The sequence below is a fragment of the Octopus bimaculoides genome, chromosome 3 (assembly GCF_046866305.1).
Source record: "Octopus bimaculoides isolate indiv1 chromosome 3, ASM4686630v1, whole genome shotgun sequence".
NCBI classification, from domain to species: domain Eukaryota; kingdom Metazoa; phylum Mollusca; class Cephalopoda; order Octopoda; family Octopodidae; genus Octopus; species Octopus bimaculoides.
In genome coordinates this window covers 77,770,158-77,793,360 of record NC_142930.1, presented here as the reverse complement: position 1 = coordinate 77,793,360, position 23,203 = coordinate 77,770,158, and the positions used below count along the sequence as shown (strand labels likewise).

General features: G+C 38.6%; 1 protein-coding gene across 1 annotated transcript in view; it reads right to left on the bottom strand.

Moving 5' to 3' along the window:
- Positions 1-23,203, bottom strand: part of LOC106880744 (disheveled-associated activator of morphogenesis 1) — a 129,049-nt gene that overhangs the window by 17,366 nt on the left and 88,480 nt on the right. The window contains exons 14-17 of the mRNA XM_089348382.1: positions 4,076-4,193; positions 2,860-2,995; positions 1,825-1,951; positions 576-698 (exon numbers count right to left, since the gene is read on the bottom strand). Of these exons, the coding sequence (XP_089204508.1) occupies positions 576-698; positions 1,825-1,951; positions 2,860-2,995; positions 4,076-4,193 (504 nt within the window). The remainder of the gene's footprint in view (positions 1-575; positions 699-1,824; positions 1,952-2,859; positions 2,996-4,075; positions 4,194-23,203) is intronic.

Sequence of the window (23,203 nt, the reverse complement as noted above, 5' to 3'; positions counted from 1 at the left end):
TTTTCAATGCTGAACTCAGGTCTACATTATAGGCCTGAAGAAGGAAATTGAAGATGGCACCAATTTATCTTCTGGTGCATGATTCTGTAGCAACCAAATGACTGAATAGGCTATGATGACATCCTCCTCCTCCTCCTCTAACATCTGTTTTCCATGCTGGAAAACAGATGTTAAAGGAGGAGGAGTATGCTGGGTGTTTTTTACATGGAACCAGCAAGGGTGCTTTTACATGGTGCTGGCACAGATGCTATTATGTGGTACTAGCACTGGTGCTTTTTATATGGTGCTGGCAAAGGTGCATTTTATGTGGCACCAGCACAGGGCTCTTGAAAGTCAATCCTCTTCAGCAGGAGTAGTGGCATTAACACTTCTGCTGTGGAGGATGGGTTTTCTTGAATATAGCAAGGCTATATACCATAAAATTACCTGAGTTAGGAAATCTAAGAATGTTTGGATACAGATATGCCTTTTACCTATTATCAATCGCTGTTCAATATCTTCTTAGAGAAGTAGATAAAAATTAAAATACAAATACAATTTTGCATTAAATTCAGGAAAGAAATGAAGCATTTTACCTGAGCCTGTAGTTCATGGATTAAGGAACTCATATCTGAAATATTTTGTTTTGTTTCCTGATGGTTTGCAATTTCTTTCTCAAGTTTAGTCTTCATTTTGTTCACTGTTGATATTAGTTCCTCCTGAGAGAGACAAATGGATAGATATCTCAACAAATTTACTCATATATTCATAGACACATTCATTCATTACATTACTGTTTTAAATAAGCAAAACTATACAAAACTTCTTTTATTACATAAAACAATTTTTATAAATTAATTTTATCTTTAGAGATGGACTTTTTATATATTTATGTCCACACTGCTTCAAATGTTTTAGTTTCTGATTGTCATCAGGTGTCTTATTCTTGGATGTGTACATAGATAATACTAGACTGGTTTCAAACAAGGAAACTTTATTTCTAAACTAAGGGTAATAACATTCTTATCAACTTGGTCAGTGATGCATTTAAAGATTAGATCTTTAATATCTCAAGATGAGGTAAATAGGGGAAAAAAAATAATCTTAACAATAATTCAGCTTAGCCACTCAGACATTTAATTAGTTACATTTGTGGGATCCAGCATAAAGCATAACCTGTATTACTTCACCCAGTAATCATCTTTCGTATGTATCACAAGCCCAGATAGCATGGCTGGGGGTGTCTTTTGGGTCTGTTATATGGGTAAAACTCAAGGGTTCTCCCAAGTGGCACACACTCTAGCTATGCCACTGACAAGTTGCTACCAGTACAAATATGTCAGCTGATTTGTGATCTGCCATTCATGCACATTAGCATTACACATCCACTCTCACCAGATAATGGTTGTTTCATTTCTTTCCTGTTTCCATACATCCTTTGCCACTACCACTGCTAGTCAGGTCACTTAAGTAAGAGAAGTAGTCAACTACATTTGGATAAAATATTATTTCAACTGAAAATATCATCAGTCGAAATATTTTGTTCTAGGATGCTATTACTATTACACTTCATTGCACGTATTACATATGAAGTTCTGTGGCAAATCCTATGCACCTTTAGTGCACCCATATTTTTTATTGGGTACAGGGTATAGAGTTTTTACTTAACTCTTCTTAATTGGCATGCAAACTATAAGATACATCTTTGCTAGGATGATACTTAGGACATACAACTGTATACTTTGCTTTCAGGTTTGGGGCTTTTTATTTAAGTTTTCAACTATTTCATTTATGAAAACCAGTGATACATTTGACACATCAGTTATATAGTAATTTTTTTCAAACCTTTTCTTGTGTCTTTGCTTCACATTCACGTTCTTTCTTTTGCATTTTTAAATTCAAATCATCATTTGCTTTCTCAATTTCTCGCATTTTCTGTTGAAAGGATTTTATGTCATTTTCACAGGCAATCCTAGGGGAGATAAAATATGATAATCAGAATAAGAATGCAAACTTACTTATCAAAGAATATCTAAAAAGTATCCTTCAGCCAACTCAGTTGGGCAAGTTGATGGGTGTCAGCCTCCTTGCTAAAGAATCAATGATTTAAACGCTACTATTGCTTTCCTCTAATTTTTCTCTCTGTTCATCCCTTTCTTACATTTGTTGATGTTATTGTTGATAGAACAATATTATAATTTCACAATAGTTTTTAAAAGCTGGAAACTGCGCCTATCCAGGTGTGTTTTTTTTTTTTTGGTGGGGGGAGTTCCTACCAACCTAGTTTTTTAAGAACCAATCAATCTATTTTCTTTTAAAGCTTGATTTGCTCACTAATTATTTTATCTGCTTTAATTTAACATTCTTTAGGAAACGGGGTTAATGTAAGTTATTTGTAGATTAGCAAATTATTTCCTTCAACAAGCTTGATGGGTATAAAAAATTGTTTAGTGATTATCTTGATATTCTAATTCATAGTCAGTAAGCCTCACATTTGATTGTAGAGGTAACACTAGAAGGCTTTTTTCTTCATATAGAGAATATTCTTATAGAGGCCACTCTATACACAAAAATCATACACAAAACTGAAAGGAAAAAAAATATGTATCACTTCTGTAGCTCTTACTGCTTACATGGTATAAAGCTTTAAAAGGTATAATAACTAAATGGACCAAGAAATATAAGAAGCAAGTATTGGAGTGCAGCATTAGTAATCTATAAACCTTTTGTAGCTTGCCACTATAAATTCAGCTCTTAGAATATAGAAAAATCATAATTGAAAAGACATAAAAATGTCCTACAATTTATTAGATATTGATTATAGAAATTAAATACAGAAGAACTTTACAACCGTTCATAACAATAAATTAAATAACTTACTGTCGAATTATATGAGTAAAGTTGATCTCTACTGGAGCTAGATCAGGATCTTTACCATTCTTTTCCTGCAGCACCATTTGTTGAACAATTCTGTCTATAATTAACCACTGGCTAGCACATTTACTAGAGTTATTGTCTGAAAAAAATTCAAAAGATATTACAGAAAACAAATACAAATATTACAAACGTGGAAACTGCACCCCTTCATTAGTTGGACACCTCAACTTTCACATAAGAAAGATTATAGTTTTGGTGAAACAAAATTTGATGAATCAGTTTAGACAATTTATATATATATATATATATATATATATATATATATATATATAAGCTTATTACATACATATATTTCTAGACATGTTAGAAATAATAGCTAAATCTCCCTCAAATCATATCCTAACATTTTAAAAAAGAACACTGGGTAATGTACTTCTATGCCTGAAAATAGTTGTAATATTCATAAGGGCTTATTTCAATCAAGACTGCTATAGGTAGCTGAATCGCCAAACCCACTGTTTACTGGTGTGGCTGCTTTTATTAAAATAAATTCAAATCAGCTCAAAATTGATATATACATTTCTTTGAGAACAAATAAAAAAGTGTTGGAAGCTTACATTAGAAATAAAGATTCCAAGTTCAATTCAAGCCTAAAGAAATGTACATCTGTAGAAATATAGCACTTGGGAAAGGTCAAAGAACAGGTTAAGGATATGTTGACTAAGTATACAAACAAAAGATAAGATTGATAAAGAAAACCTACATTAAGATGTTTAATATAACAGAATATCATAAGTTAAGGCTTAAATATTTGTTCTTTAACTTTAGCAGCTCAGAGTAAAGGCATGTGTTCTAGTGGTTGGGATATTGAGCTCATGATCATTAGGTAAGAGGTTAGACTCAAAAGCTAGATAACATGCTATGGACTTAAGCAAGGTACATTATTTCATGCTGTCTACTCAATTCAAAATAACTATTATAAGTCAGGAGTTATCCATTTGCAGGAAGGAGGCTTGTACTCACTTAAAATATTTGGAAGTCCAGATAAGCTTTGGTCTCATTACTCTTGTTGGCTCAAAGTAAGACTTTTCATTTTAGAAACTTAGCAACCAACTGTTTGACCTCTTATTGTTATACAGTAAAACCATAAATTCAGGTTTTGAACCTTTTCAATTAGCTAATGATACATATGCTAGTGGAACAAGGAAGGAATGCTTACATGGCATAAGTAACATGTGCTGTAAAATAGACATCAAACTTGAATAGGCTAATGATAATGCTAATTTCTTTCGCAGCAGCTCAAACATACTTGTTGCACTTCTTGTATCAATGTGAACCTGTGCATAAATAGAAACACAAAACATGAAGAAATGACTTACATAAATGCATTGGTATTAAATGGAAATCTTCAAAATTTGTAATAATGATAAGTAAAAATGAATTTATACATTTTAAATAGCTATTTCAAATAAATCTCAAAATAATCACTGTAAACATGTGTGTAAACAGAACAAATCAATTTGAAAAAATGAGAAAATAAGAAACTGTAGCGTGATGGAAGAAAAAAACAACAGAAAAAGAAGCAAAAAGGAGAAAGAGATACAGAGACCTTACCTGTTGACCGTGGCAGGATGAGCAATCAATGACCAGATAAAAGCACAACCTTTAACACGCACTGTCTCTCATCCAACTGCACCATGTGCTTTGTGCCCACTCATGCCCCCGTGGCTCTTCCGTCAGCCCCTGCAGTCTTCACTTCCGTTTGCCTCTTCTGCAATCCTCTCCACCAACACCACATAGCTTATCACAGCCCATAACACCACAAACATCACACATCCCCCTGGTCTACAGATCACTCAACCGGCTTTCCCACTTACTCCTCGCTCCTGAACTCACACCTTAACTGGTTTCATAATCAGCCAGCCAGGGAGGAGGGTGCCGCTCCTTCTGTGGTTGCTGTTCGACCCCAGGACTGGCCTGAGTTCCTGGTACACTGCTGCTGGCTTCATCATCTTGCCTACTGCTGCTGTCTTCATCTTCTTGCCCACTGCTGCTGGTTTCATCCTCTGAGGCAACGACAATCTTCCACACATCCAAAACATGGCGTGGCATACCATCGACAGCGACGTTGTTCTTCGAATTGATGGAGGTTATTGTTCCTTTTCTCCATTGTGATGTACACCATGCATTTGGAGGTTTTACCTAAACTTCTTCGCGGACCTGCACGAAGGTGTGCTCTTCCTCTCCCCCGAGTCGCATTGATGCAGTACACAGATGCCTCCACTAGCACCTGAATATTGCCCTGTGTGGCACCGACTCCTCAGCCTGTCCTGACCTGGGTGACATATTGTACCAAAATACGGCCTCGATTGGTGAAATGTGACCCCTCTCTGCCATGGTCTTCATGGTACGATGATGCCTTTCCACCACTCCATTTCCACTTGGCCGGTATGCCGCCCTGAAGAAGCGGCTGACCTGCCATCCATCAAGCATTTCTTTCAGCACCTCCGAGCGAAATGCAGTATCATTATCCAGAAGCAGCTCATCCATGGGGCCTTGTTCTAGGAATATCTCATTTAATACTCTCACGATTTCCTCTGCAATCCCGGTCTTCATCTCCCTCCATATGGCCAACCGCCACGGTCCGCAATCAATTATTGAGAGGTACATCCCCTGCCGGTAGTGTGTTATGTCCACTGGAATACTTCCTGCCTCATGTATGCCCAGAGCAGGGTCGATGGACTGGCACCTGTCACAGCTGCTAACCACTCTCTGCACGCTCTGTCTTGTTACATCGGAGTCGACTTTCCTGGTTATGAACAACGTCCTGTCCACTCCCATGTGATGCATGGTATGCAGTCTCCTCAACTCCGAGTCACTCAGATGGCATACTGCAGCCACAGCCTTCTCCGCATCCTCTGGCACCTGCAACCAGACTCGCTTTATCCTGGTCAGGACATCTGCCCTGTTCTTCTCAGAAGGCACAAAGATCACGCTCAGCTTCAGATCGAACTCAGCAATTAGTTCACACAGTATCCCCAATCGACACTTTACCAACATCTCTGCGGCCACTTTGGTTTGCACCCTCCGTCACCCAACCAAGTATAGTGGCCGAATCGGTCCTAATTTCTATGATGAGCAGCCCCCACTTCAAGGCCAGGTTCACCCCCTTCAACACAGTATCCAACTCCGCCACATTGATATGGTTGCAGTCATCCGTCTTCCTGAGCCAGGCTGCATCTTCCACCATGACGCCTCCCATTTTCAAGACAACCCCTATTGCGATGCTACTGGCGTCACACCATATGATCCCGCTCTTTGATTTGGGAACATACCAACTGCCCCTCACTCTGACCAAGACTTCCTGCATCATGTCGGTCGTCTTCTCCCCCATTTTATCATTCCATTTCGCTCCTTCGGCTCATCTCTTGATAAAGTTACATGCTGTCTGGAGCCATCCTGCAATCGGGTAGTGTCCCACCAGCTTCCCACACACCAAGAACAGTTCCCGTCTACTAATGCTGGTGCCCAGTTTGGGGATCTCGTTCCCTCACCAAAACACCAATGCGCCGGCCTTGTCTCTCCATAGCTTGAGGCCCAGTGTAGTGCCTCCCTCCATTGCCTCTGGTGACTTGGTGATCAGTCCAAAACTCTTGAGGTGGCCTATGACCTCCATTGCTGGCATTATGGTTTCATCCACAAGGATGTCATCGATGTACAAATTGGTGGCTCTTTTTACTCTGTCCACCTTTCCCAGGATGGCCTTGAGAATTGTTGCCATAATCTTTGGCGTTGAATTTAGCCCAAAACCCAGCCTAGTCAGACAGTATGTCTGGCCCTTATACCTGACAAGCTGATGCTTCCACAGTCTCTCAGCCACATGCACCTGCAGGTATGCCGACTTCAAATCGACGATCGTGGAGGCCTCTCTCATCTGCCTCTACTCTCGCAAGGTGTCCCCACAGACATCTGTGGCCTTACCGCCCATATGACATGATACATGGTCATTCAGCTCTTGGAAGTCAAGCACTGGCTTGACCTTATGCTTTGTGGGCTGTACCACCACCATCAGCGGTGGGACTCTACTCTCTACTTCTTCCCAAGGGATCAATATGCCCTCTTTAATCCACCGCTTCACCTCCCCCCTCAAACTTGCTTCTGGCATCTCCTTTCAGAGCATGCTGATAGCAGCCCACTTTATTTTTTAACGTCGGGGGCTCTTCCAGTACCACTCCACTGTCTACCTCTAGCTATCAAAGACAGCGCGAAAGTCCTGGTATTCAATGGTGTGCACAGCATAGTTTTCTTCGCAGTTCTCACCAATGCACAGTCTCACCATACACGATTTCCCCCGCAACCCCGAATGTTACACCGGCCTCATTGCCAGTGACACCTCCTAAACAAGTGACTGCATCCATCCCCATCACCACGTCAATCTCGTCCACCAAGTGGCCAAGTACAATTGCTTGCAGCGTCAGCTTTGTTCCACAATCTGCACATCTGTAATGCCTTCACAGTGTACCTCTCTTCCGTCAACTGCCCTCACACTGCTTTCTCCACTCCATGTCTCTACCACTTCTGGAGTCATCAGGGTCGTTGTACAGCCCGTGTCCACAAGGGCTCGCGACATTTTCCCCTCCACCAGAATGTCGACTACAGGTAACAACAAACGCGCCCCTATTGATCCGAAGGGATAATTACCGGCACATTAGTCTCCCTTAGACTGTTTCCCTGCAGACATTCGCTGGCTATATGTACTGTTTCTCGACACCTGTAGCAAATGACCTCAGGCTTGGGTGACCTGCAGTCTCGCCCATGTACGGGCCCTGACACCAGAAACATTGTCCTTTAAATGGTCGCACACCTTCCTTGTTTGACCCCTCTCCGCTACTCCTTGCTCGGCCAGTTTTCGTTGTTGCAGTCGCTGCTACTGGCATTGTCCTGCAACATGAAACTAGCACATGAGCCCGCGATATGTCTGCCATTGCCTTGCAACTCGACCGACATGTGGTCAGGAAAACCAGTCACAAACGCTAACTTAACCGTTCGGTCCAGTGATTCACCTTCATATCCCACCAGTTTAGCCAATCACCTGAGTTTGTTGGCAAATACATTGACCTGTTCGCCAGTCCACTTTGCTTTCCCCAGGCGAGTGTACGCTTCGAACATTCCTTCTGCAAAGGCCTCCATCAAACGGATTTCTATTTTTTCTGCGCTAAGTTGGTCCCTTTCTTCCATTTCTAAGTAAGCGCCAACGCCGGAATATCTGGGTACAGCGGTAGAAAACTTGCTAAGTCGTCTATCCCGTGGAGCTTCGCAACCAACTTCATCTTCTTTAACCAAGCAACTACATCCGTGTCACTGCAAAATGGTTTGACTATATTGTTCAAAATTTGGACTACACTCATCATTCGTTTTTTTTTTGTTATGGGCCAAAATAGCTTGTAGTGTGATGGAGGAAAAAGACAACAGAAAAAGCAAAAGGGAGAAAGAGATACAGAGACCTTACCTGTTGACTGTGGCAGGATGAGCGATCAGTGACCAGATAAAAACACGATCTCACACACGCCGTCTCTCATCCAACTGCCCCACATGCTTTGTGCCCATGTATGCCCCCGTGGCTCTTCCGCCAGTCCCTGCAATCTTCACTTCCGTTTACCTCATCTGCAATCCTCTCCACCAACACCACTTAGCCCATAAGACCACAAACACCAAAGAGACAGACTCAATGGAAATGCAATAAAATTAGAGAGACAATTTATTTATAGTAAATAAAATAGAAAATATAGAAATATTTCAAATTAACATTTTAAAGAAATTTCAATATAATCACTGTTAGGAGCTTAAATGCTTATGGTTGGTATGTTGTAAGAATTAACTGAGGGTCATAGTTGTTAATGAGCTACAAATATTTCTTGTTTCTTTTTCAACTTAGACAAAGGTATCTTTTATTTATATGGGACAATCAATTTGTAGTGATGGATGTTCGAACAGAACATTTCCCGTTGCACTCTCCAGATCATATGGTACACCAGTTATTTATTAATATTATGAGTGGGATCCATAGAAATTCCATGGTGTAAGTCAAAATATTTGAAAACATTCTATTAATATATTAAGCATAGGCAAAGAATTTCAAAAAATTCTTTTGAAATCCATTTCATCTCTATTAAATATAATCAAAATAAACTGAGAAGGTTATGCTTATTTACCTTTCAATATGTTTGACAGATATGATGTGCTTCATTGTATAAGGATAAAACTCATTCACATATATATAAAAAAACAAACTATCTTTTGCTGTCCAACCACTGCCAAGGCTCAGGCCAACTTACTTACAAAATGAAATTTTTTTAATTTCTTTTCATTTCAATTCAGCAACCTATCTATGTTAATATCTATCAAGATATCTCATTATCGGCACATCTCTTGATATATCTGTAAACTCACCTGTCTTTCTGTCTAACTACATGGTCTCAGGCTCAATCCCACTGACCATGGGCAAATGAAAACCTTGGGAGAGAATCTGGCACAGAGAAGCTGGAAGAAGCTCATTGTGCATAAGTGCATGTATATGTGTGTGTGTGTGTGTGTGTGTGTGTGAGTGTGTATGTATGCATATATATATATATATATATATATATATATATATATATGTGTGTGTGTGTGTGTGTGTGTGTTCATATAATATCTCCACAATGAAAGAGGTCTGGAGATGCCACTACGATAGATTGCTTAATAAAGAGAATGAATGGGAGAAAGAGATTCTGCCGTATGTCAACCCAACAGAGGGACCAGCTATCCGAGTTGACAGTACCATGGTAGATAAAGCAATTAAGAGTATGAAGACAGGGAAAGACCCTGACCCATCAGGAATCACTGCAGAGATGCTTAAAATATCTGGCAGTGTCGGCTATAGCCTAGTCACCCGTATTACGAACCAGGTGATACACGAAGGAGTCATACCCAATGACTGGTGTAGCATCACCATAGTCAACTGCTACAAAGGTAAAGGTGACGCTTTAGATACAAATAATTACAGAGGCATCAAGCTGTTAGATCAGGTTATGAAAGTTACGGAGAGGGTCATAGCCCAACTAATTAGGGAGCAAATCAATTTAGATGAGTTGCAGTTTAGGTTCGTGCCAGGTAAAAGCACCACTGATGCTATATTTCTAGTAAGACAGCTGCAGGAGAAATACCTAGCCAAGGATAAACCTCTGTACCTGGCTTTTGTTGACATGGAGAAAGCCTTTGGCAGGGTCCACCGATCCCTTATCTGGTGGTCAATGAGGAAAATTGGGATAGAAGAATGGTTAGTGAGAGCTGTGCGAGCCATGTACAGAGATGCTGTCAGTAAGGTGAGGGTTGGAAATAAGTACAGTAATGAATTCCGGGTAGAGGTAGGGGTCCACCAAGGTTCTGTCCTCAGCCCCCTCCTATTTATCATAGTCCTCCAGGCAATCACAGAGGAATTCAAGACAGGTTGCCCCTGGGAGCTCCTCTATGCTGATGACCTTGCACTAATTGCAGAGTCACTATCAGAACTAGAGGAGAAGTTTCAGGTGTGGAAGCAAGGACTAGAATTGAAGGGCCTTAGATTCAACCTAGCTAAAACCAAAATCCTAATAAGCAGGAAGGTAGATAAAACACAAACCCCTTCAGGTAGATGGCCCTGCTCAGTATGTAGAAAAGAAGTAGGTAGTAACTCTATAAGATGTACCCAGTGCAAGCTATGGACACACAAGAGGTGCAGCAATATCAAAGGCAGGTTAACTAGGAAGTTAGTTTTTGTATGTGGCAGATGTTCAGGTGCAATAAACACTGTAAACAAACAGGAAACAACTTCTGTCTCATTTCAGGGAGAAAAACTAGAAGCAGCTGATAGCTTCCGCTATCTGGGTGACCAAGTTAGTAGTGGGGGTGGGTGCGCTGAAAGTGTAGCTGCTAGAATAAGAATAGCCTGGGCAAAGTTCAGAGAGCTCTTACCTCTGCTGGCGACAAAGGGACTCTCACTCAGAGTAAAAGGCAGACTGTATGACGCATGTGTACGAACAGCTATGCTATATGGCAGTGAACCATGGGCTGTGACTGCTGAGGACATGCGTAAGCTCGCAAGGAATGAAGCCAGTATTCTCCGCTGGATGTGTAATGTCAGTGTGCATACCCGGAGTGTAAGTATCTTGAGAGAAAAGCTGAACATAAGAAGCATCAGTTGTGGTGTGCAAGAGAGGCAATTGCGCTGGTATGGATATGTGGTGACAATGGACGAGGATAGCTGCGTGAAAAAATGTCACACCCTAACAGTTGAGGGAACCCGTGGAAGAGGACCCCCGCAAAGAAGAGACAAACAGGAAAAGATCATTCCATTTATAGTGACACAAAATCCATGCCACCAGAACATCTTTAATATCGCCAAAGCGAACTTACCGATCCTTGCACAAAGTAAGGAATTGAGAAATATCATTACAGATAAAAATATAACTCTCAGTAAGAGACAACCTAAAAACTTGAAAAAGCTATTAACAAAGGCAAGGTTTGACCTCAGCAACAAAAATCAAACATGCACTGTATCCAAATGCAATGATAGCCGATGCGGTACATGCCGATCAATTCATACCAGCCCATATATGAACACAAAAACAGGGAAAACATTCACCAATGCGAACATGAACTGCAAAAGTAGAAATCTAATCCATTGCATCAAATGCCCTAATTGTGAAGAACTGTACGTTGGCCAGACAGGTAATGCACTATTGGAACGCTCACGGGTGCATCGACAACAGATTAAAAACCTAGAAGTCCGCCAAATACCACTGAGTAACCATCTGGCAACATGTGGTCGTCAAACTTTTATTATATTTCCATTCCATAAACTTTACAACCGGAATGGAATTGAGAGAAAATGCAAAGAAAAGGACTTTTATTAAGAAATTCAAACCCACTCTTAACAAACAATGATCAAATTTATCTTACTTGGGGTTTAAAAATCTTATCCCTATAACTAAAACACAAAAAATCTCTCAAATGTCATCATTTCTAAAAATAGCCAAACACCTACTGGGGTTTGTGGAGTGCTCAGCCACTTGCACGTTAATTTCACAAGCAGGGTGTTCCTTTGATCGGATCAACTGGAACCCTCGACATTGTAAGCGACGGAGTGCCAACAAACATATATATATATATATATATATATATATATATATATATATATATATATACACACATATACATACATATATATACACATATATATACATATATATATATATATATATACACACAAATATATATACATATACATACATACACACATACATATACACATATACATACATATACATATATATATATGTTCAGGTGCAATAAAGACTGTAAACAAACAGGAAACAACTTCTATCGCATTCCAGGGTGAAAAACTAGAGGTAGTCGATAGCTTCCGCTATCTGGGCGACCAAGTTAGTAGTGGGGGTGGGTGCGCTGAAAGTGTAGCTGCTAGAATAAGAATAGCCTGGGCAAAGTTTAGAGAGCTCTTACCCCTGCTGGCGACAAAGGGACTCTCACTCAGAGTAAAAGGCAGACTGTATGACGCATGCGTATGAACAGCCATGCTACATGGCAGTGAAACATGGGCTGTAACTGCTGAGGACATACGTAAGCTCGCAAGGAATGAAGCCAGTATGCTCCGTTGGATGTGTAATGTCAATGTGAATACCCATCAGAGTGTAAGTATCTTGAGAGAAAAGCTGAACATTAGAAGCATCAGTTGTGGTGTGCAAGAGAGACGATTGCGCTGGTATGGACATGTGATGAGAATGGATGAGGATAGCTGCGTGAAAAAGTGCCACACCCTAACAGTTGAGGGAACCCGTGGAAGAGGTAGGCCCAGGAAGACCTGGGCTGAGGTGGTGAGGCAAGACCTTCGTACATTGGGCCTCACCGAGGCGATGACTACTGACCGAGACCTTTGGAAATGTGCTGTGCGTGAGAAGACCCAGCAAGCCAAGTAAGATCGTTGCCAGTGCCCCTGGACTGGTTCTTGTGCGGGTGGCACATGAGATGCACCATTTTGAGCATGGCCGTTGCCAGTACCACCTGACTGGCTCCCGTAGGATTTTCGAGCGAGATCGTTGCCAGTGCCCCTGGGCTGGCTTGTGCGGGTGGCACATAAAAGACACCATTTCGAGCGTGGCCGTTTTCGTGCGGGTGACACGTAAAAGCACCCACTACACTCTCTGAGTGGTTGGCGTTAGGAAGGGCATCCAGCTGTAGAAACTCTGCCAAATTAGACTGGAGCCTGGTGTTGCCATCCGGTTTCACCAGTCCTCAGTCAAATCGTCCAACCCATGCTAGCATGGAAAGCGGACGTTAAACGATGATGATGATGATGATGATGATGATATACATATATATACATATATATATATATATATACACATATACATATACATATATATATACATATACATATATATATATATATATACATATATATATATATATATATATATACACATATATATATACACATACACATATATACACACACATATATATATATATATATATACATATAAATATATATACATATATATACATACATACACACATACATATACATAACATACCCATATACATATATACACACATTTTTCCACGTATAACCATGCATATGTATATACACTTGCACATGTATATGAACAGATGTACGAATAAGTAAATAGAGCAATAGCAGAACTAAAAATACTAAAACCCAGACCCTAATACCCGATCATAACAAAATTCAGCTATAGGAGAAAATAAACAATGAAATTATCTAAACCAAAAATAAGTATGTTTGCGAACATGAACACATCTGAACCCATTATATGTTAGTTTACTAATTAGTTTATGCTTTGAAAATAGAATAAAAAACAACTCAAGATTTCACAAGTTGCAATACCTCCTACCCTTATCATAAGGGAAATTCCCCCCAATAATAGACCATTCTAACGAAAAATTTTTATTTTGTTCTTTTAACCCCCAAATAAACCGACTAAGACTAGTACTAGCTATTTTACTCCTATCTCTAAACGTATTAAAGTGACAAGAAATTCTCCTACAAATCTTATCCGAAGAACAACCCACATAAACACTAACATCTGTATCGCTCTTAACCTTACACTATATTCTTTAATCCATAAACCGTCTACTAATTTGAAATATATAAGTAGATGGAGTAACCACCCTAGAAGTATTATTGATAATTTAGTTAGAAATATTTCGATTAGGCTTTCTAAGTTATCAGCTAATCGTGTTGTTTTCGATAATGAAGCTCCTTTTTATAATGAAGTTCTAAATAGGGCTGGTTTTAAAGATAAGGTTTATTATGTTGAACCTGAATCTGGTGAGGTTAGAGTAGATAGGGATGTTAGGAATAATAAGGTTAGGTTGGTTAGGAGTAATAATAAAGAAATTTATGATCATAGATACACTCGTAATAATGTCATGCGTAATTCTAAATGTGTTAGGTATTTTGCAAAAGGCTTTAATAATATTAATGATGGTTATCTTTGGTTTATTTTACCATTTGGTAAAAATGTTAAGTCGAATTTGGTAACTCAGTTTAGGGAGGTAATTAGTAACCAAATTCGCGTTACGGTAAAATTATTAATACACATAGTGTTAGGTTTGGTTTTTCCAACACTAAGAACCTAGAGCAGATTATTGCAGCACATAATTATACGTGGAAAAATGTGTATATATGTGTATGTATGTGTGTGTGTGTGTATATATATGCATATGCGTATGTTATGTATATGTATGTGTGTATGTATATATATATGTATATATATTTATATGTATATATGTATATATATATATGCATATGCGTATGTTATGTATATGTATGTGTGTATGTATATATATATGTATATATATTTATATGTATATATGTATATATATATATGTGTGTATATATGTGTGTATATATGTGTGTATATATGTGTGTATGTGTAATGTTTTGTATGTGTGTATATATGTATATGTATGTATATATATGTATATATGTGTATGTGTATATATATATATATATATACATATATATATATATATGTATATGTATGTATATGTATGTGTGTATGTATATGTATATATATTTGTGTGTATATGTGTATATGTATGTATGTATGTGTGTGTGTATATATATATATATGTATATGTGTATATATATATATATATATATATATATATATATATATATGTGTGTGTGTATGTATATATGTTTGTTGGCACTCCGTCGCTTACGACGTCGAGGGTTCCAGTTGATCTGATGAATGGAACAGCCTGCTCGTGAAATTAACGTGCAAGTGGCTGAGCACTCCACATACACTTGTATCCTTAACGTAGTTCTCGGGGATATTCAGCGTGACACAGTGTGACAAGGCTGACCCTTTGAATTACAGGCACAACAGAAACAGGAAGTAAGAGTGAGAGAAAGTTGTGGCGAAGGAGTGCAGCAGGGTTCGCCACCATCCCCTGCTGGAGCCTCGTGGAGCTTTAGGTATTTTCACTCAATAAACACTCACAACGCTCGGTCTGGGAATCGAAGTCGCAATCCTATGACCGCGAGTCCGCTGCCCTAACCACTGGTATATATATATATGTATATATGTGTGTGTGTGTATATGTGTATGTATATGTACATGTATATATATGTATGTGTGTTTGTATGGTGTTTTATATGTGTATATGTATATATATTTCTTTTTTGTGTGTATATGTATATATGATTTTATAATATATTTTAAAATGATTTTTATATATTTTTATATATGTATATATATATATATATATATATATATATATATATATATATGTATGTGTATGTGTGTGTGTATGTGTGTGTGTGTGTGTGTGTGTGTTTGTGTTCCTTAGTTTTGACATTGCATGATGGTTATAAATGAGTATTATCGACATAGCAGTAATGTTTTTCATTCCAGTCTTCAGTAAAAAAACATTTCTGGCCATGAGGAAATATTACCTTGCATAGAAACAGATGAGGGTTGGTGACAAGAAGGGCAGCCACTCACTGAAAATCTGCCCCAACAAATTCCATCTGACCCATGCAATCAAGGAAAAACGGATGTTAAATGATGATTTATATAATGTGTGCATAACCATGTACCTCTTCTACATCAAGACACCTGTTTCTGTCTGTCTCACTATAACCATTCATGATCTGACACAAGATCACCTCCTTCTATTCCCCCTCCCCTCTCGAAGGATCTTTGTCTTGCAAGTTACTTGGTGACCCTGCCAGTGCTGTAAAATTGGTTGGCATTAAGAAGGGCATCCAGCTGTGAAAACCTTGCTAAAACTGACCTTGCCTATGCTTGTGCCAAGTAAAAAGCACTCAGTACACTCTGCTGTGTGGGTGGTGCTAGGAAGGGTATCCAGCCATAGAAATCATGCCAAAACAGACACAGAAGTCTGGTGTCGACTCCTGCCTGGTCAGCTCCTGTCAAACCATCCAACCCATACCAGTATGGAAGGCACACTAAATGACGACGATGATGTGTATGTCATCAGCATTTTCAGCATCACCACCATTTTAACATACTCTTTTTCATATATGCATGGGTCAGATGGTATTTTGAGGTGGATTTTCTATGGTCTTATGCCCTTTATATCACCAACCTTCACTTCTTTCCAAATCAGGTAATATTTCCCTACAACCAGAAATGTTCTCACAAAATATTGGAAACAATATCAAGCTAAGGAAAAAGTAACACAACTGTCTGTCAGTCTATTTATCTGTCTATTCTATCTACTATCCCATCTGCTGAGGTATGCATCAGTCACTTTCTTAATACTGATAAGTATTTAAACTTAATAACACACACACAGAGAAAAGAATAAGATTAATGGTTCCCCAGCATGGCCACATCCTTTGGTCTAGAACACATAAAAGATAGAAGTGTAACTTTTATGATGTGGTGTTTTTCAGTTATAAAGTGTGGCCACTGTTGTGACTGGAGCTGTTGCATCTACTCTAGTAGCCATGACATTTTCTTGGTATCGGATACAGTGTATGTCTTCTATACCAGAATGATAATACATCGCTTCATCTATCATGCTATTGCTGATAGCTCTGCAAGACACCGACTTTGAACTGCCAACCTTGACTGTGACTCAAACTCGACTATAACACATAACTGACACACACCTCTGTGTATGGTTGACATCATCTCACTTTATAGTGGCTGGTTCATATCACTTGTCCTATGGGAAGGGTGTACCATTTACACTACAACATCTCCCCATTTAGTTTTTTTTCTTTTAGGGAAGCAAGTAATTTTATTTTACTTTATTCATCCCACTTTCCTTTTTTGAGTTTTTTCCTTTTTTTTTATTTGTACATCTTAATACTCTTTCTTTTTGGCATCTATTTTTAGGAACTCTGTGTTCTCTCTTTTTCTTCTACTTGTATGCATGGGTTTAACCACCTATAACAGTGTTGCTACTCAGAATGTGTAGGTACTTCCAATCTGTTTGTTTCATTTTTTTTTTACGAATCTCTTCTTTAATTGGTTTCTGTGTCTTTTTTCAATACCTTTTTTTGCTTTTTATCCTATACATCATTTGTCCTATGTGCTTTGTAATTTCACCTTCTTCCCAGTACTGTTTTCCATTTTTATACGACCTCATGTTCACCTTATCACCAATTTTGAAAAATTTTCATATGTCCTTCCTGGTACATTTTCTTTACTCGCCAGGTAGCAGTTTATCAAAAACTGATTTTACCTTCCTTGTGAACATCAGTTCTGCTGGTGTATTCGGGCTTGGTGTCAACCTGTACACTCTTAAAAATTGTTGAAGAGCAACTTCGTCTGTGACTTCCTTGTTTGCTTTGTTTAAAGCTCTTTTAAAGGTACCAGTCCATCTGATCTGAGATGGTAAGGCACTATCATTATATGTTCTACCATGAACATTTCACAGAATTTTCTAATTTCACTGGACACACATTGTGTTCCATTATGAGACATAATCACATCTGGGATGCCAAATCTTGCGAATAATTTGTGCAAAAAATTTATTACAGTTGAGGAGGTTGGTCTTTTTCACTTAACAATTTCAGGCCATTTTGTAAAACTGTCAACAACTAGTAGTAATAATTATCTAACGAACCCTCCAAATCGATGTGTAATCTTGACCATGGGACTTTTACTTCTGGCCAAGACTCCCATTTTTTAGTAGGCAATTTCACTGCCAGAGCACATCCTCTGCTGCCTTTTACCAAGTTTTTAATTTCCTTGTCCATCTTCAGCCAATATACACAACTGAGCATTAGCGCTTTCATCCTTGAGATTCCTGGATGTCCAATGTTAATTTCTTTCAACATTCTTTTTCGTAGTGTCTGGGCATACATCAGTACAAAGTTGCATTTGAATACATGTTTATGTCTTGGTGATTTTTCATACTGAACCTGTTTTTTTGTTTTCTTTTGTTGACTATAGTGTTTTCTTTTTGTTTCATCTATGAACTTAACTTTTGGCATATTCTGCTTTATATTCTCCAGGGTTATCAGTAACTCTTGTACAATGTTCCAAATTATGTTCTTAATTTCATCTTTGGCTCTTAGAGTTGCTATTAATGTATACATTTTGGATATTAACATGTCCTAGCTTTCTCGAAGGTAAATATTCCATTGTGTAGTCATGGTTTAGTAGTATGGTGTCCCATCATTGTAATCTGTTTGCTGTATGTATTGGAATTCCTATCTTTTTTCACATAAACTGTGCTGTTCAGTCTGAGCAGTTGATTTTCTCAATTATAGCTAGATTTTCCAGTCTTTCTAGCTCTTTGCTGAGCTGGTCTATTGCCACAAATAACACATTCCATTTAGGCCTAAAAACAGGTGTTGCATTTTTTTTTACAGCAATCCTTGCTTTTGTTTTAGTGCAACAGCCCAATACTTCCAAAAGAACATTTGGAAATAGTTTTCTTATTTTTTGTCTCAGTTCTTCGACTTCATTCAAGTCTTCCACAAAGAACACTTATGGGAGTATCTCACATTTTAAATAATTCCATGCATTCTGTGCCAAATAAGTTTAGTGATATTTTTCAGCACATAAATATTTCCCCTTTTCATTTTACCTCTAAAAGTTACATTGCAAAATACATTTGCTGATAAAATATAATTTCCTTCCAGTAACATCATATGCTACTTTATTTGATATAAATAATTTTGGCTTACTGATTTGTTTCCATATTTTTTCTTTTATGATAATAACGTCACTAATATGTCTAAATGCATCTTAACACAACTGGTTTCGATTTTCAGCTCAAATTTTCTGTTCGTTGTACTAACTTTTTTTTCTAATAACAAACTATATATTTTTTCTTGTTCATTACAAATTTTTGTCACCTTAGTTCTGCATTGCAATTTAATATGTCCTGTATTCCCACAACAAAAACACTTTACTTTTTTGAATGGACAATCTTTCCTGAGGTGCATACCACCACATGCTATACATGGGTTTATATCCTGTTTATCGTGTGTTGTATGATACACTTTATCCATCTTCAGACGCTTCTGCACTGGTTTTACCTGGAAACAATTTCTGCATTGGATTTCCTGTGTTGTGTCTTATTTTTAATATCATATCGCATTCATACGAGACCTTTGGAAATATGCTGTGCGTGACAAGATCTGGCAAGCCAAGTGAGACCTAAATCCAAGGCCTCTGCCAGGGGTGTAGCCAGCCCATTTATGTGTACCTTTCCTTCATTGAACACTAAACTCTGCTTGCAAAGACTTTTTGAGGCAAATGAAATTGAAATCAAACTAAATTCGACGACTGGCACCCATGCCAATGTCATCTCCTTCATTGGACATGAAACTCAGCTTGCGAAGACTTATTGGGGCAAGCGAAAGCGAAATCGGGATGGCACCTGTGCCCAGCGTTGCCTTTCTGACACTTGTGCCCGTGACATGTGTAAGGATTTTCTAGTGAGATTGTTGCCAGTACCCCTGGACTGGCTCTTGTGCGGGTGGCACATAAAATACACCATTTTGAGCGTGGCCGTTGCCAGTACCGCCTGACTGGCCTTCGTGCCAGTGGCACGTAAAAGCACCCACTACACTCTCTGAGTGGTTGGCGTTAGGAAGGGCATCCAGCTGTAGAAACTCTGCCAAATCAGATTGGAGCCTGGTGTAGCCATCTGGTTTCACCAGTCCTCAGTCAAATCGTCCAACCCATGCTAGCATGGAAAGCGGACATTAAACGATGATGATGATGATGATGATGATGATGATGATGATGATGATGATGATGATGATGATGATGATGATGATTCATCTGACAGTTTCTGCAGGGTTATATCCTGGTTAATTTCCAGCTTTGCAAAAATTTTTGTTTTGACTTCTGCATCCTTTTTAGTAGTAAGTCCTGTGCAAAAATCAGGCATTTGAATGAATCTGGAGTTAGTTTATCCAGTTTAAACCTTCCACATTCCCTGTTCACTCTGCCTGCATATGTAGTAAAATCTTTGGCATCATTTTTCTCAATGTTCGAACACTTCCGACGTGTGTTGAACAACGTGGTTTTTTTCACTGAACATCATCAGTACATATTGTAAAGCTGAGTTTGTGTGTGTGTGTGTGTGTGTGTGTTGCATCTATAGAAATCCACACCTTACAAGATAGCAATTTGGGAGTCGCACCAATGGATTCCTCATGGTCGAAAATGCCCGGAATCGGCCATTTATGTTTTTTTTTCCTTCCTTCCTAACAGGTGAATTTTTGCATTAAAAATAATTTTAAACCATAACTTCTAACAATTTTCATGTCAGAGCATGAGTTAAGTCCCCTTCGAGCAATGGTGTAAAGAGAGACAGAGAGAGAGAGAGAGAAAGACAACAGATTTTTAAAATTTCGTCTTTTTAGTGAGTGATACACAATATAAAAGATATTCTCCATTTCTCCACAACTAATTTCCAAATTTGCTGAATCCGTTGCTGTACTCATAGCAAGTAGACACGCTCCTTCGCAAATGATCAGCTATTGTTTTGTAAACAATGTTACGAAACTGTTCATGTTTTCAAAAGGATAGATTTGACTCTCACATCTCTGCGGGAAAAGATAGCCCTCTCTATTCCTCTTACAAAACTTACGACCGGGTACCAAATTTGCCTCAATTGATGGTATTACTCAGGTAATCTTAACTTCATCCCATGCGAAGACGGGCTATAGTGCTAGTCTCACATAAAAATGTCAATTGTGTTCGTAAAATTTATGTCAGAAGATTTTTTTAGGCAGTATAAAGCTACTGTATTTTTCATGCTCTGTTGTCACCAGTTTCCTCAAAATTAGACTCCTTTTCATTTCATCAGTCCACAAAAATTTGTTCAAATCTTCGGTAATATGCCTCAAAGGCGACTCCTTCTTCTGGCTCATTTATTGAATTTGCTACATGGTCTGGCGAAAATGTATTTTCAGGTTTTGTTACCAACTTCATTAGTTGTAGCAGATGTTGCTGTAACATTTGTTGTTGTTCTTTGAATTGTTACTGTTTTTGCAACTCAACTAAACCCGCCAACAAGTTTCAGATGATTTTACAGATTTTTTGTAAAATGTGTACAACAAAACGTTTGTTATTCTTCTGCTGAGTTGATAATTTCTCTATGTGAATTGTTTTTTAAATTCCTCAGTGTGAAAATTTTTTTTTTAATGTCATCTGTGTGAATTGTTTATATCCTCATTGCCACTGTTATGATGTGGTGTTTTCCACAGTTATAAAGTGTGGCCACTGTTATGACTGTAGCTGTTGTTTCTGCTCTTATAGCCACAATGTTTTCTTGGTATCGGATACAGTGTATCTCTTCTATACTGGAATGGTAATACACCACTTTGTCTATCATGCTATTGCTGATAGCTCTGCAAGACACTGACTTTGAACTGTCTACCTTGACTGTGACTCAAACTCGACTATAACATGTAACTGACACTTAACTCCAACTGAGAACTTCTACTATGACTCTACAACGACTGACACACATCTCTCTATGTACTGGTTGACATAATCTCACTTTATAGTGGAAGGGGTGCACTATTTCTTGTACAACAAGAACATAAACAGCTATTAGCTAACTAAAGTCACTTCATTTTAATTTAACTATCTTTTTATATATCTCTTAAAGCATAAATTTATAAACTATATGACTGTTTCATTATGTTAAGCATTTCAACTGTGTTTGTGATTTGAACACATAAATGCAGAATAATATAGACTGACTCCCCCACCTTTTGTGTTTTCTCTTTCTATTTTTTTCATTGATTCCACTATTTCTGTTTCTCTCTTTGTCGCCCCTTCACCCTCTTCTTCGTATTTTTCTTGAATTATTACCTCCACAAGCATAGGCGTAACACATGAACAAAACTGACAGACCACAGGAACATCATTATCATCATTTAACGTCCACTTTCTGTGCTGGCATGGGTTGGACAGTTTGACAGGAGCTGTCTGGGCAGAAGACTGCCTTTCCTATCACCAACCACCCTGCTGAGTGGACAGAATGCTTTTTATGTGGTACCAGCATGGGTAAGGTCAGTTTTAGCATGGTTTTTACAGCTGGATGCCAACCAGGGTGGAAAAAAATTCAGAGAGCTGTTACAGCTGTTGGCTGTGAAAGTGAAAAGACGATTGTATGATGCATGTATATGGACAGCAATTCTACAAGGTAGTGAGATGTGGGCCCTGAATGCAGAGGACAAGTGAAGGTTAGAAAAGAATGAGGCTAGTTTGCTCCACTGGATGTGTAATGTAAGTGTACATGTTCAACAAAGTGCTAGTGTTTTGAGAGAGAAGTTAGGCATAAGGGAAATTAGTTGCTGTGTGCATGCTGGTTTGGTCATGTGATGCAGATGGATGATGACAGCTCCATAAAGAAATGCTGATCTTTCAAAGTAGGTGAAACACATGGGTGTGGAAGACCCAGGAAGACAAGGAATGAAATACTGAAGAACAACCTCGGGACGTTGAATCTTTTAGGTGAGATGACAGAGGACTGAGATACCTGGTGCCTTGGTGTACTCAAGAAGATCCGTACTCTGCAGTAGAAGTGTTAAGACCAGTCCCTCTGGTGGTGTAAATCACTCATGATAGTGCCACATAAGCATGCCCATGCAGTGCCACATAAAAGCACTCATGCATTGCCATGTAAAAGCACCCAGCACACTTTGTAAAGTGATTGGCATTAGGAAGGGCATTCAGCTGTAGAAACCATGCCAAATTAGACTGGAGTCTGGTGCAGTTCCCCAGCTGCCAGCTCTGGTCAAACTGTCAAATTCAAGCTAGCATGAACA